The sequence below is a fragment of the Salarias fasciatus genome, chromosome 14, assembly GCF_902148845.1.
Source record: "Salarias fasciatus chromosome 14, fSalaFa1.1, whole genome shotgun sequence".
Classification (NCBI taxonomy): domain Eukaryota; kingdom Metazoa; phylum Chordata; class Actinopteri; order Blenniiformes; family Blenniidae; genus Salarias; species Salarias fasciatus.
The window spans coordinates 35,895,851-35,908,531 of record NC_043758.1 but is presented as its reverse complement, the minus strand read 5'-3'; the positions used below and the strand labels follow the sequence as shown (position 1 = coordinate 35,908,531).

At 48.3% G+C, this 12,681-nt stretch overlaps 1 protein-coding gene across 2 annotated transcripts in view; it reads left to right on the top strand.

The window, feature by feature from the left end:
* pitpnm3 (PITPNM family member 3) overlaps positions 1 to 11,480 on the top strand; it is a 90,596-nt gene extending 79,116 nt beyond the window's left edge. For both annotated transcript variants that reach the window (XM_030109036.1, XM_030109035.1), the window contains exons 11-19: positions 3,168 to 3,341; positions 3,978 to 4,126; positions 6,546 to 6,662; positions 9,399 to 9,515; positions 9,603 to 9,751; positions 9,917 to 10,066; positions 10,646 to 10,829; positions 10,912 to 11,040; positions 11,151 to 11,480. In XM_030109036.1, coding sequence (XP_029964896.1) covers positions 3,168 to 3,341; positions 3,978 to 4,126; positions 6,546 to 6,662; positions 9,399 to 9,515; positions 9,603 to 9,751; positions 9,917 to 10,066; positions 10,646 to 10,829; positions 10,912 to 11,040; positions 11,151 to 11,480 — 1,499 coding nt within the window. The remainder of the gene's footprint in view (positions 1 to 3,167; positions 3,342 to 3,977; positions 4,127 to 6,545; positions 6,663 to 9,398; positions 9,516 to 9,602; positions 9,752 to 9,916; positions 10,067 to 10,645; positions 10,830 to 10,911; positions 11,041 to 11,150) is intronic.
* Positions 11,481 to 12,681: the final 1,201 nt, after the last annotated feature.

Genomic DNA, 12,681 nt, shown 5'->3' with positions numbered 1-12,681 from the left:
CACTATTTTTACTGCAGAGTGTGATAAACTACATCCCCCTTTGCATGGTGATTAAAGCCAGTGTTTAAAAAGGCCAGCTCTGTCATGGAGATCCCCCCGGGGGCCGTCGAGGAGGCAGATAAGAAGAGGATCTTTACCAAGCTTAAGATTCATCACAGACAACATCGGTCACCCCCTTCGTGGCTGCAGGAGCTCCCAGCAGCTCCTCAGCTCTCATGCATGATCCCAGCCTCACCGGCCCCGCTCACTCTGCTCACTTTATTTAAACAGCGTGAATCCTCCATCGCAGGGGCGTGGAAGTCATTAAAAACCAAATTGTTTTCCCTCAAAGGCCTGGTTTCATCTGAGAGTCTGACAGTAAATCACTGTTTCTTTGATATTTTAAAGATTATGCGAGCACGTTTCTGTTGAAAGATTTTTCATCTCTCTAGCTAAGAAGTCCACTTTGCTCTGTCTCCACCCTGCTTTGCTGCATAATGCATCAGGGCCTGGGTGTGCCAACTGAACACAAAACACACTTCACAGGTTTGAAGTGGCGTGTTTGAACTGTGTGTGTATTCTGAGGCGGATGTGGAAATGTGAAGCTCTCCGGTCGATTGTAGACTAGCGGTCTGGCCTTTAGCTCGTCATTGTAGGTCCTGTCCAGGTCCTGCACTGCGGTGTCTGCGACAGCAGTGGACCAGTGCCGTGCACGCAGCCCGAGCCCAGCCGGGCGCCCTGCACCGGGGACAGAATAAAGCCTTCTCCAGCAGAGGAGTGAAACTCTCCGGCTCACTCTTGCCTGAAGTGGAGGTGAAGCCTCAGACATTCACAGGACCTTGTAGGCATTCACAGACCCGTGGCCGGGTCGTTCTCATACCATTTCTCCATTTCCAGTTTCCTTCGCTCTATAGTGTTCTGACTGAAAGGCCTCTGAACAGAAAAGCACTGACATGTATTTGCCGTCTGATTCTTCAGAAGCCTTTCATCAGCTTCTCGGAGTTCTCAGCTGATCCGTTTCTACTCTATATCACTTGTTGGAGAACAACTTTAAGCACCGACAGGGGAGTATTCCAGCCCAGCAGGTCCCAGAAATGACACGCATTATGGGATGTGTAGTGTGTGGCTGCTTCATGCAGAGGCTGGTTTATCTTCAGACAATCATATGAATTTCAGACTCCCTCGACATTAAATTACACGGCTGGCTGAACGTTCCCCACAGGCCTTCATTTGAAATGTTCAGTGTGATGTTGTAAATACCATTCTTTAAATATCTTTTTTTTAAATATGCAGCTGCTGCAGAATCTGACATTTTCCTGCTGTGGGATGATGACACATCAGTTTCACTTATTTTATCATCTAACATGAGCGGAGCTGTAATTTCTCACACACTGGGAGGGAAACTCCAAACTCAACATTCTGGATTTCCTGAATGATGCTCGTTGACTTGCTGCTAGTTTGACTTTAACTTTAAAAGTAAAGCCTCTGCAGACGGTGTACCTGGAGCTTTTCTCATACTCCTGCATTTTATCTTCACTTATCACCTTTATAGTCGTTTAGCACACGGATCTTTCATAAAAACATGAAATTAGTACATGGATTTCTGACTAACAATACTGGCCCTCCTGCTCTCATCACAAATATCACCCGGATAACTAAACTAGTCCAATGTAAATCTACTGACTTGTTTGTATTTGTGTGTTCCTGCTCTAGATCAAATTAAACTAGGCAAGCATTCTATTTCTATACTGTTTATTCGCATACAGACTGCATCCCCTGCCCTCCTGCCGCCAAACACAGCCGTGACATTATAAAAGCCCAGATGCGGTCTGACAGCCTCGATGTGTACAGAGTGTGTGTCAGATTCCATCATCGTCTTCATCACTTCGCCGTCTAAATGTTAATTGTTCTTCGCCTTCGCTGTGGGGATTTATTAAGCTCGGCCGATTCGGCCTCACGTCTGACAGAGCGGCGCTTCATCTGTATTCCGCCGCAGCTGCCGGCGCCTCGCGCTCCAAACATGCAACATGTGGCGGCGGCTGACGGCTCATCTGTAACCGTTCCAGCGGTCGGCGGCGAGCCCCCCGACCACGGGCTGCTTCCTGACCCGCGCCGGTTATTCTGGGTCATAACATTATTTTAGAAGCGAGCTGGTGCCCGGTTATAGACCTGGAAGAGTGTCTGAATCATTCAAGCCGCGCTCCGTGTGTTTGGATTTACATTCTGGAGACGAGCATGCTTTAATTTTATCTCTGCTCCCTCCACTGACAGCCACTCCATCACACACTCCTGGACCCATGCACATTACCGTAAAGAGGAGCAGGTAAACAGCAGGAGTGGCGTCTCCTGAGCGCTGAATCTCCACACACACAGATATAGAGATTACATCCTTTTCCCAGGTTTGGCGGAGCACCGAAGGTCACTGCCAAGGTCAGCCTTCTATCTGGAGCACACAGCGAAGGGTAAATGTGGAGTAAAGGCTCATTCGGCCATTCCCGGCCTCATAATAGATCCGGAGGAAAATGCTGGGCCCGGCTAACGGGATAATGAGCACTCTCTCCTGAGCTTGATTGTAAAAGCTTTTCCAGCTCCGTAGCAGACGCAGCGGAGGGAGATGTTGTCGGGGGAGCGATGCCGTTGTTCTTCAGCTTCAGCTTTTGTTCAGCCGTGCTCGACAACACTGAGAGGCAGAAGCCCAATTACATTCAGCGCCAGTCGCCCTTTGTCCTCAGGACGTTGTGAGGCTTCAGACTAATGTGCTATTCAGCGGAGTGCGTGATGCTTGCTGTTCCAGTGGGTAAATTATTGATGAAATATGCTTCCCACAGCGACTTGGGGAATAACAAGTAGATCCATGATGTCTGGAGAAGCCTCCAGGGAAAGCTCCCCTGTTCCTCTCATGCAGGATTATCAAGGAACAAAGAGGAAAAAGCTGCCGGTGGGGGTGAGAAAACCAGCGCGATGAATTATTCCACTTGTCGGAATCTGAGTGGGAAGCAGTCTCTAAACCTTCAAATCCAACGCTAAATACAAAACCAATAAACTGATTCAGTCGGCCCTCACCTGGTTCTGCTGCTGCCAGTCGGTATGCAGAGAGAGAGGCTTATCAGGCAAATTACAGCTTTGACTTGAACATTTCGACCCACCAGTCGCTGTGCTCTTCTTCCCGTCTCCTCCTGGCTCCTCAGGAGAGAGCATCCAGAGCCAGCCAGATGTGTTTCTGGAGGGAGAGCAGCGTCCCTCCGAGGGGAAGCCTGACGGATGCCGGGGGGAGGAGGGGGGCCGCCGGGCCAGCGTGACCAGCGTGGACAGCCAGGCGTCCAACTGCTCCATGGGCCGTCTGGGAAACACCATCGCTAACAGTGAGTCGGCTCCACGAAGGCCAGACTGCCGTTTCTCATTCATCTCCTGCAGATGGATTCGCCTCACTTCTCCATGTTTGACATTCCTTGTGGGGTAAAAGGTATAAAGCACCCAGTTTTCTCAGGTTTATTTGAATTTCAGCAGTTTTTGTGTAATAAGTGAAGGGAACACAGTGGGCTCCTTCACATTAACGGGTGTTTCAGGTAATTAGATCACATCTGGAACTAAAGCAATCATAAAGATACTGAAAGCAGGATCTTAAATAATAGATATTGCCTCTACTGCTATTGTTTTTGTAGTCAACATTTTTTGTTTTAATTATTCTTCTATAGTAAAAGAAATTATATTAAACACCCATTCACACATCCTTGTTAAAAGACCCTTCTTAGCATTTAATGCATGCTGCGTTTTTTTACCTTTCATCAACCTTGGTTACAACACAGCTGGTTAAGAAATAAGATGACTGAATTACAATATTGACTGTGTACAAACTGAGCAGCTCTCCATTAAGCCACCAAAAAACACACCCGACTCAGGTTTACTGGCACAGAATGAGTTTATTGGGCGAGCCTTGCGATATTTGTGGCGTTGTGTGTTTCATTCTCACAGCTTTAATCGATAATCATGTCTTTCAGTTTCGAGCAGCTGGTGGGGCTCCAAGAGGCTGGACTACGCTCTCTACTGCCCAGATGTGCTGACGGCGTTTCCCACCGTGGCCCTGCCCCACCTTTTTCACGCCTCCTACTGGGAGTCCACCGACGTCGCGGCGTTTGTCCTCCGACAGGTACAAGAGCCTTTCAGTGAGGCTTCACTGCTCTCTGTTAGGACACACACACACACACACACACACACACATAAAACGCTGATTAAATTAGCATCAGTGTGTTTGGTAATCAGCTGTGTGAATTGCTCCTTGTGTGTGATGAGTGTGTAGGGAACAAAGTGTTTTAAATCCGAGGGATTCAGTAATACTGGGAGTGACACAGAATTGATTTTTTTCAGGTTTTGACTTGATCTGAAAATCATCCACGCTGGTTTTCTGTTGTAATCACATCATTCGCAGAGTGTCTGTGCTAAAGTGGTTCAAACTGCACAACACTGGATCACACAATCAGGAACCTGCATGTTTAAGAAGCTCAGATTCCCACTAAGATGTCGTGTGGTCAGTTTTATGGTATGTTAACATCACGTTTTATAAACTCGTAATGCTTGATTTAAAAATGATGCAAATCTGCCAAACTGTTTTGTTTTGGAACAATCGTCCAGAAATGTCTTTGCATCTGTGACACAATGACATTTACCTCCAGTTTAAGAACATTAAAAATTGTGTCAATCCTTTCTAAACTTGCACAGGTTAAAAAAAAACGCTGACCTTGTATGTATTTCTGCAGATAGTCTCCGACCCAGGGCGCAGCGTTGGTACGTTGTCTCGTCAGTGAAGGGTCTGAGGAAGCTTCAGTCATGCAGCTCATTTAGCAGAAGGTCTGGTTTGAACACGCTGCGTATGTGATCACTTTCCGGGTGGCAGTCTGCATTTGAGGCAGCAAGATGTGATCCTGCGGTTTTCCCTGTTTTTCCCAGTTGTGTTGAGGGACAGCTGGTGCTGGTTCCCGAAGTGCTTTTTGCTTCTCAAACAACACGTCGTTCGGTGAAAGACGCCGCTGATTTGATGCAGCGCTCCCTGAATATGTTTTCAGAGAGAGTCTGGCGGCGGGGCAGGGACCGCTTTGCAGCCTCTGACTGAGTGAAGCGGAGATGTTTCAGGTTGTGCGTCTTCCCAGTGCCGAGTCGTGATCCGGGCTGAAAGCTGCTCACGCAGGATGTGAACCGAAGGTCTTTTTGTTGCCTTGGTTCCGCTTTGATGACGGATGGTCAAAACACTTGATTGTGCAAAAAGCTTATGAAACAAAAAGCAAGGTCACCAACTGCAGCCGCCGTGCTGAGCAGCCGTCTCTCTCGTCACCGCCGAGCCCCGCACGGGTTCTTCATGCATGTTTAATATGAACAAAAACCCCAGTAAGGCTGATTCTGTACTTTTGAAATACTTTATGAATAAATGCAAGAGGGCCTGACAGTAATCAGCAGAAATTAAATATGTGCTGCCAACTCCTTTCACGGGTGGTTGGTGTTTTAAAGGCCTGAAAATGTGTTGTCAGCTTCGGTTAAGTCCTCCGGTTCTTTTCATGTCTTTATCGTGATGAGAAGAGTCGACACAATCAGTCAGTGCAGTTTTATTCTAGTTCTGAAGCTGGAAACAAACCATTTGGCCTGGAATTAACCGGCGCCGCCATCTGCCCTGAACGCTGCTCAAAGATTTCTCACATCTTGAATGATGATGACAGTGATGATGATGATGGTATCGATAATGAAGGAAACGATAATTGATGCAGGAATTCATGCTAGAGGAGAGTTGAGTGCACATAAATGAGCTGTTCAGACACCGGACATTTCTGGTGAAAAGGTCTTTCTTTTTTCATTTTTTTTTGCAAAATTGTATTTTTTGGAGACATTGAACTTTGGGTTTTTGTGATCTTTGAGCCACAATCCTCCAAATTTCAGGAAATAAAGGCCTGAAATATTCCTTTTATGTGTAATGAATCAATATAATATTCAGGTTTGACTGTCTGAAATGATAATATTGAAAATTATTGAACTTCTTCACGACATTCTAGTATTTCTAGATGCACCAGTCTGCCATCTACTCAATGTGAAAGCACACAGGAGGAATAAGAGGAGGACATAAAATATTCATCCCCCAGAGACTTATTTACCTGATGTAAGGATGTGGGAGGCTGCAGTGAATTATGGGTAGAGGACATGCCTCAACTCCCACATTCACACGTATGGATGCTCTAAAGAAAGAAACTTTCCACAGAAATGACTTGGTTTATGCACAGCGGCGTAGCGATGGCTCGCTTCAGAGCAGCAGTGTTACCTTTCTCCAGGTTGTTTTTAGTTCGAGGCTGTGCGTGTTCAAATTATGGTTTTCACCATGATTTAAATTACATGCAATGACTTAGGTATTCAATACAACTGCAGTTTCAGCTGGAAGTGTGAATTATGATAATTCAGAGGATAAAGTCACCGTGTTATCGTGGACCGTTCTTTACTCCGGAGCAGAATAGTCACCGGTGCAGTGTTTGACGTCCTGTCTCTTCTGTGTGTGTGTGTGTGTGTATCTGTGTGTGTGTGTGTGTCAGCAGCTCATGCGATGTGACTGCGTGAAGACCCAGGAAGCAGATAGTCTGGACTCGGCTCCCTTCTCTCCGTCCAGCCCACGAGAGAAGTGGCTCCGACGGAGGACGCATGTCAAACTGAGGGTAATGATTCATTCACTGAACGTCTCTCCCAGTTTCACCTGACGACCAGAAATCTGAACTCATCGTTCATGGTTAGCAGCTCGCCTCTGAACCTGTGAACTCCATGCATATTTAAAGAGAGGACTTTAACAGCAGATATTATGCAAACTGTAACGCGGTCTGCCAAGTGTCTCTTTATGTCAGGAATAGAGCCACCCACACATCGAACAGCAGGAAAATGTCCAGCTGTAGGGAGAGAAAACAGTGGTTCAGGGTTTATTTAGTGATCTAGAAGCTAAACTGTAGAAGTTCTTTCTTCACATCTTCTTCCTCTTCTTCTCTGAACACACTACCTAACCGTTAATACTTGATGTTTCCCCAGCGCCAGGAAAACAGGGCTCCTCCCCGGCCGCAGCAGTGGCTCTGCACCGAGAATCCAGCTATTATTAATCAGTTGAGCTGCGGAGTCTGAGTGTCGCTGCATGCATGAATGAGTCGTGGCCGTTTCCCTCGCGCTCACCTTGAAGCACTGAAGCAGCAGACGCAGGCCGAGTCTTCGTGCTGTTCATGCTTCCCCAGTAGAACAATCAAGGTCATACTGCAATCCATTTTCTAAAGATTCTAAGTTCAGAACCGCTCGCTTTTCACCAGCCTAAAAATAGACGTGCATAAACGGAGTGCCATGGAAACACATTTATATTTGATTTGAAGGTTTTCTTCTTCTTCTGCTGTCATCTGGCCTGCGCCTCACCTCCAGCTCGTGGTGTGTTTCTCATGTTTGGGCTGCCAGAAGTTGCCCCGTCTTGAAGTTGAAAACAATTCACGATGCGGCGACTTAAAGCGGCGCCGTGCTGATTCACTCTGGGCACAGCCGGCTCGTCCGCTGCAGAGCAATACGACTCCTGAAGTGTGTTTGTGAAGTCCGCCAGCCCGGCGAGAGGCCGGCGTCACAGCTGGACAGCTGCTGCCTGTGTGGCTGCTGGCTTTCCTGCCTCTCTTCCACAGGCAGCCGTCTGACTCGCCAACGCCGTGTCTCAGAGCGAGAGGCTGACGCTGAGCCACATGCTGCTGGCTGGACGACCACACGGAGAGCTCGCCACATTCAGGAAGCCGTCAGACACCCTCCAGTCATGAACGCAGCCATCTTTTGAATAATATACACATATACACACACACACACACACACACACACACACACACACACACACACACACACACACACACAGAGGCTTGTTACCATATCAATAAGTGAGACTTCGCACTGACAAACAGTTGTCTGTTGACAGAGCTAATGCGGGACAGCAGCTGGAAACGCTGAACTTCCTGGTTAGATGTCACATCCTTTAAATCAATTATCATTAGCCAGTGTGTTGATACTGAAACACACGCATACAAATAAAACAGCAGCAGCAACATGTGGCAATATTTGTTCAGAAACCCCATCATCCATCGGCGAGCGCTGTCAGTAAACACATCTCGTCCTCCTAATCCAGGTGAAACGCGACCGTAGAGAAAAGGAGAGCGACGCATCACGTTTATTGCCGTTTCTCTTTGTTTACTCATAAATTCAAATTGTACGTTCTTGCTGTTCTCGGTCGTTTATTTCAAAGAACAAACATTTGATCACAGTCATAAATCCAGAAATGGCAAGTAACGATGAAAAAAAAAAATCTCCTGAGCATCATTTAAATAAATGCGAATGTTTCCAAAGGGAAGCTGGATGCCGGTCGACTCGTGAGGATAAAGTAAAGGTTACAGAAATGGCAGAGAAGTCAGTGGGAAAAATTAACATTTCTGTCATGCTGGCCCACAACAGAGCCTGTGAATTATACATCAGTGTGCTCATAATATGTTATTAAAATGCGAGCATCTCGGCCGGGAGAGATTGAGGGATTAGTGTTTCACTCAGCGAACGTGGAGGAAAGAACCAGAGCAAAAGGTTTAATGGGGAGTTACAGCTGTCCTCTGTCACATCCCACAGTAGCTCGCCGCTTATTTGTCTGGACACTGAAAACATGAAAAATGCAGCACATGAAAGCGGCGAGCGCCTCAGATGCTTTCCCCCCGGCTGGACGTCTCCCAGGCTCTAATGGCGGGTCGGACGAGGACGACTGCAGCGCCGTGGCTGAACCAGGAAGAAATGAGCTGCTAATGGAAATCAGCTCATACTTATGAGGTTTCTCTGTGCAGTATTTCAGTCCTTTTGGATGTTTAGACTCTTATCCATGCTCCTAATACTTAGTCAAATCACGAAGAAGTCCTGGGAAAAAAAAAGAAGAAAAAAAAACTTCACACGTGGCTTCAGGAACTGATCTGGTGGCAAGTTTCATTCATGTGTCACAGTCCTGTTGTTTTTCTACCTGTGGATGCCTGTCACGATCTACACACACTCACACAGAGGAGTGTGTAGAGTGTGTGAAGCTGTGTGCACAGATTGTTGCTCTATTGACGAAAGCTTATGGGACAAATTAACATATGTATGAATCTTTTTGTTGTTGCTCTTCAAGCAAAAGCACAGCTGCATCTCAGTGATGATCTGAAAGTGGTGAGACTGCTACAAAGCTCTGGAGCGGTGTTGAAAGGTCATTAATGGGGAAAAAGAAAGAACAGTCTGAGACTTGTGTGTTTTGTGTCCCTCCTGCGGTCCTGGACCCTCGCCCGCCCGTCTGGCTGCTGACCGGCCTGTTTTTGTTGCGCAGTAAAGGCTTGAAGGCAGTGATGTTGTGAATGACGGCCGCTTGGTGTGTTGACCCGCAGAACGTCACGTCCAACCACCGGGTCAACGACGTGATCGCCACCGAGGACGGACCGCAGACCCTGGTGGGGCGTTTCATGTACGGGCCGCTGGACATGGTGACCCTGACCGGAGAAAAGGTGAACGGCGGCGACTGTCTGATGTGTCGGTGCAGATGAGGTGGGTGAGGGCGGTGTGTGACCGGCGGGGCGTCCTGTCCCTCTCAGGTGGACGTCCTGCTCATGACGCAGCCGCAGTCCGGCCGATGGGTCCACTTCGACACCGAGGTGACCAACAGCAGCGGCAGGGTCACGTACAACATCCCCAAGAGCAAGAGGCTCGGCCTGGGCGTGTATCCAATCAAAATGGTGGTCAAGTAAGCATCTGCACCTCGTGCACTAATTCAGAGAGGCAGTGAGTGTTCGAGTGTCTGCGCTCTGCGTCGTGTGTGAGCTCCTTGCCGAGGACGGCAGAACAAAGAGCAGCCTTGAAAAGGAGTTTCATTCCCCCTGAAGCCTCTCTCCTCTGTTCGATCCCCAAGGGGCGATCAGACCAGCGCCGAGGCCTACCTGACCGTGCTGCCCCGCGGCATGGAGTGTGTGGTTTTCAGCATCGACGGCTCCTTCGCCGCCAGCGTGTCCATCATGGGCAGTGACCCCAAGGTCCGCCCCGGAGCCGTGGACGTCGTCAGGTAACTGGCTGCAGGCGCTCGCCGGGTTTCTGTCTCCAGGTGCAGTGTGTGAAGAAACCGCAGGGTTCTCTGACGGGTTAAATGGGTTAAAACCATAATAATGTAACGTTAATGTCCCGAGCTGCAGGTGAAGTTTATGCATGGAGACAGCATGATGTTTTAAAGCCCTCTTTTCATTGTGTGAGAACGTTCACAGACCAGGCCAAGCGGAAAACTGCTATTAATCGTGAGTCGAAGCTCGTGGAGCATCATAGCATCACGTTTGAAGTGGTTGCTAAGCTCAGTCCTATGAGATTTGGAAGCTTTTCCGTAGTTTGGGAGCTTTTTGATGTTTCCTCAACTGTGATAGATTTTTTTATCTTCCCTGAAATGAAGAGGGAGGGAAAAGGCTGCTGTGTGGAAACAAACGCTGTTTTTCTTTTTGCATGCGTTGGCATCAATAAATTGCCCCAGGGATGAGAAGCAGTTCAGAATAATGGCGGTATTCAGCTGTGAGGAGCCTCGGAGCGCCTCCTCCTCCTCCCGGTCGGGTCAGCGCTGATCCACTCACCCCCTCTGCTGTCTGGCGTTGGCACACAGGCACTGGCAGGACCTGGGATATCTGATCATCTACATCACAGGCCGCCCCGACATGCAGAAGCAGCGGGTGGTCTCTTGGCTCTCGCAGCACAATTTCCCCCACGGCATGATCTTCTTCTCCGAGGGTTTGGTTCACGATCCTCTGCGGCAAAAGACCATTTTCCTCAGGAACCTGATTCAGGAGGTGAGACGCTGGAAACGGCGATCGCGCTGACGATAGCCACGTGTTTGGGAAGGATGTCCCTGAACGTTGTTTTTGTCAACAGTGCCACATCAAGATCAACTCCGCCTACGGCTCCATGAAGGACATCTCGGTCTACAACATGCTCGGCCTCAGCCCTTCACAGATTTACATCGTCGGCAGACCTTCGAAGAAGTACCAGAATCAGTGCCAGGTAGGGAGGTTCTCATTTGAGGCCACTTTATTGTATTTGTGTCTGTTTCATGACGTACTGCAGGCCCTCCTCTGGGGTTTCCTCACCCTTTCATTGTGTACCGTGTGCAGTTCCTGAGCGAAGGTTATGCAGCGCACCTCTCCACGCTCCAGTTCGGCCACAGAGCCAGACCCAAGAAGTCCTCTTCGGTTCGCATGGTCTTGAGGAAAGGCTCGTTCGGGCTCTCCGCCAAGCCTGACTTCCTCTGCAAGCGCACCCACCTGCGCAGGACCATGTCGGTGCAGCAGCCGGACCCGCCGTGCACGCCCAACCCCAAGCCGGAGCGCGCCCAGAGCCAGCCCGAGTCGGACAAGGACCACGGCGGAGGAGGGGGCGGCGGGACCGGGGGCCCGGGAGTCTGGGGACGGGCCTCCATGCACCGCGGCGACACGACTCCCTGACGCCCAGGAGAAGACCCCTGGACTGAAGGACAGAACAGGAGAGCCCAGGCGCCTTGGTGTTCAGGTAAAAGATCGCTGTCGCTGCGCTCACGCTGGTCTGGGTCAAAGACAATGAACAAACAAACAGAAAAACCTCATTTCTACAGATGGCGAACAGAACTGGAGGCTTTCATGATGTCTGTCGAGCAGATTATTGCTTCCACTGCGAAGCTGCGTGCTGCACTGAGTGCACTAATGTAATTACTGTGTGGGTAAAAAAAAAAGTCCTGACGCAGCACATGGAAATGAAGTGAACCAAACACTCATTTAGTGTTCAGTCTGTTCTAATCTCTGTGTTTTGTGCTGAGTTGAGACTTCAGTCAGTGTTTTGTGTCCAAATCATTTCAGTGAACATGGTTGGGATGGTAGCGTTCACCAGGCGCCCGTCACACTGGAGTGTTTGGCACCGGAAAAAAAAAAAAAACACACATGCAACACTTGTTTCTGCGAACATTTTTATTACAGAAGTGTGTCTTATTATCCTGATGCATCTTGGTTAAAAACACACAAAAAAAAGGGCTGCGTTTATATTTTAGTTGGGTGTATTGAGACAAATGTGAACATGGCTTTAGAGGATGCCTCACATGATCACGAGATAATGATCCCACGAGAGGGATTTTATTTGAAACAGAGTCTTTCTTCACACCGTTTTGGACCCAGTAAGTTGGTCTCAGCTGGGAAAACAGACCATATGAACAGACCAGGCTCATAACAAACAGATTCACGTTTATCGCATCAGGTGAAGCAGTAACCCGACCTATGCAGAGTGGAAGTAGCTATTTAGAGTCTTTACTGCTTTAGATGTGTAAAATCAATGGAGTGTTCTTCAGAAATCACCACAATAAAACACTCTTGAATTCGTTAAATGCCTTTTAAAGTTATAGATTTCTACACAATGGAAAACAAATGTTTTCCAGGCTTCACTTCTTCACTGTGGCGCCTTACTCTCCTGCAAACTGTCAAGGATCTCGGAATAATCACAAGCATCCGAGCGACAAAGACAGATTACGTCTCCTCTGATTGCTGCTGTGATTGTATTGTTTCCCCGTTTTGAAAAAGCTTTAATGAGAGAAAGTGTGATGAGTTGGGAATAAATCCTGATTGAATAAGGTTTCTTTTCACCTTTCATTGTCTGGGAAGCCTTGGGAAGCCCGAGGCTCTG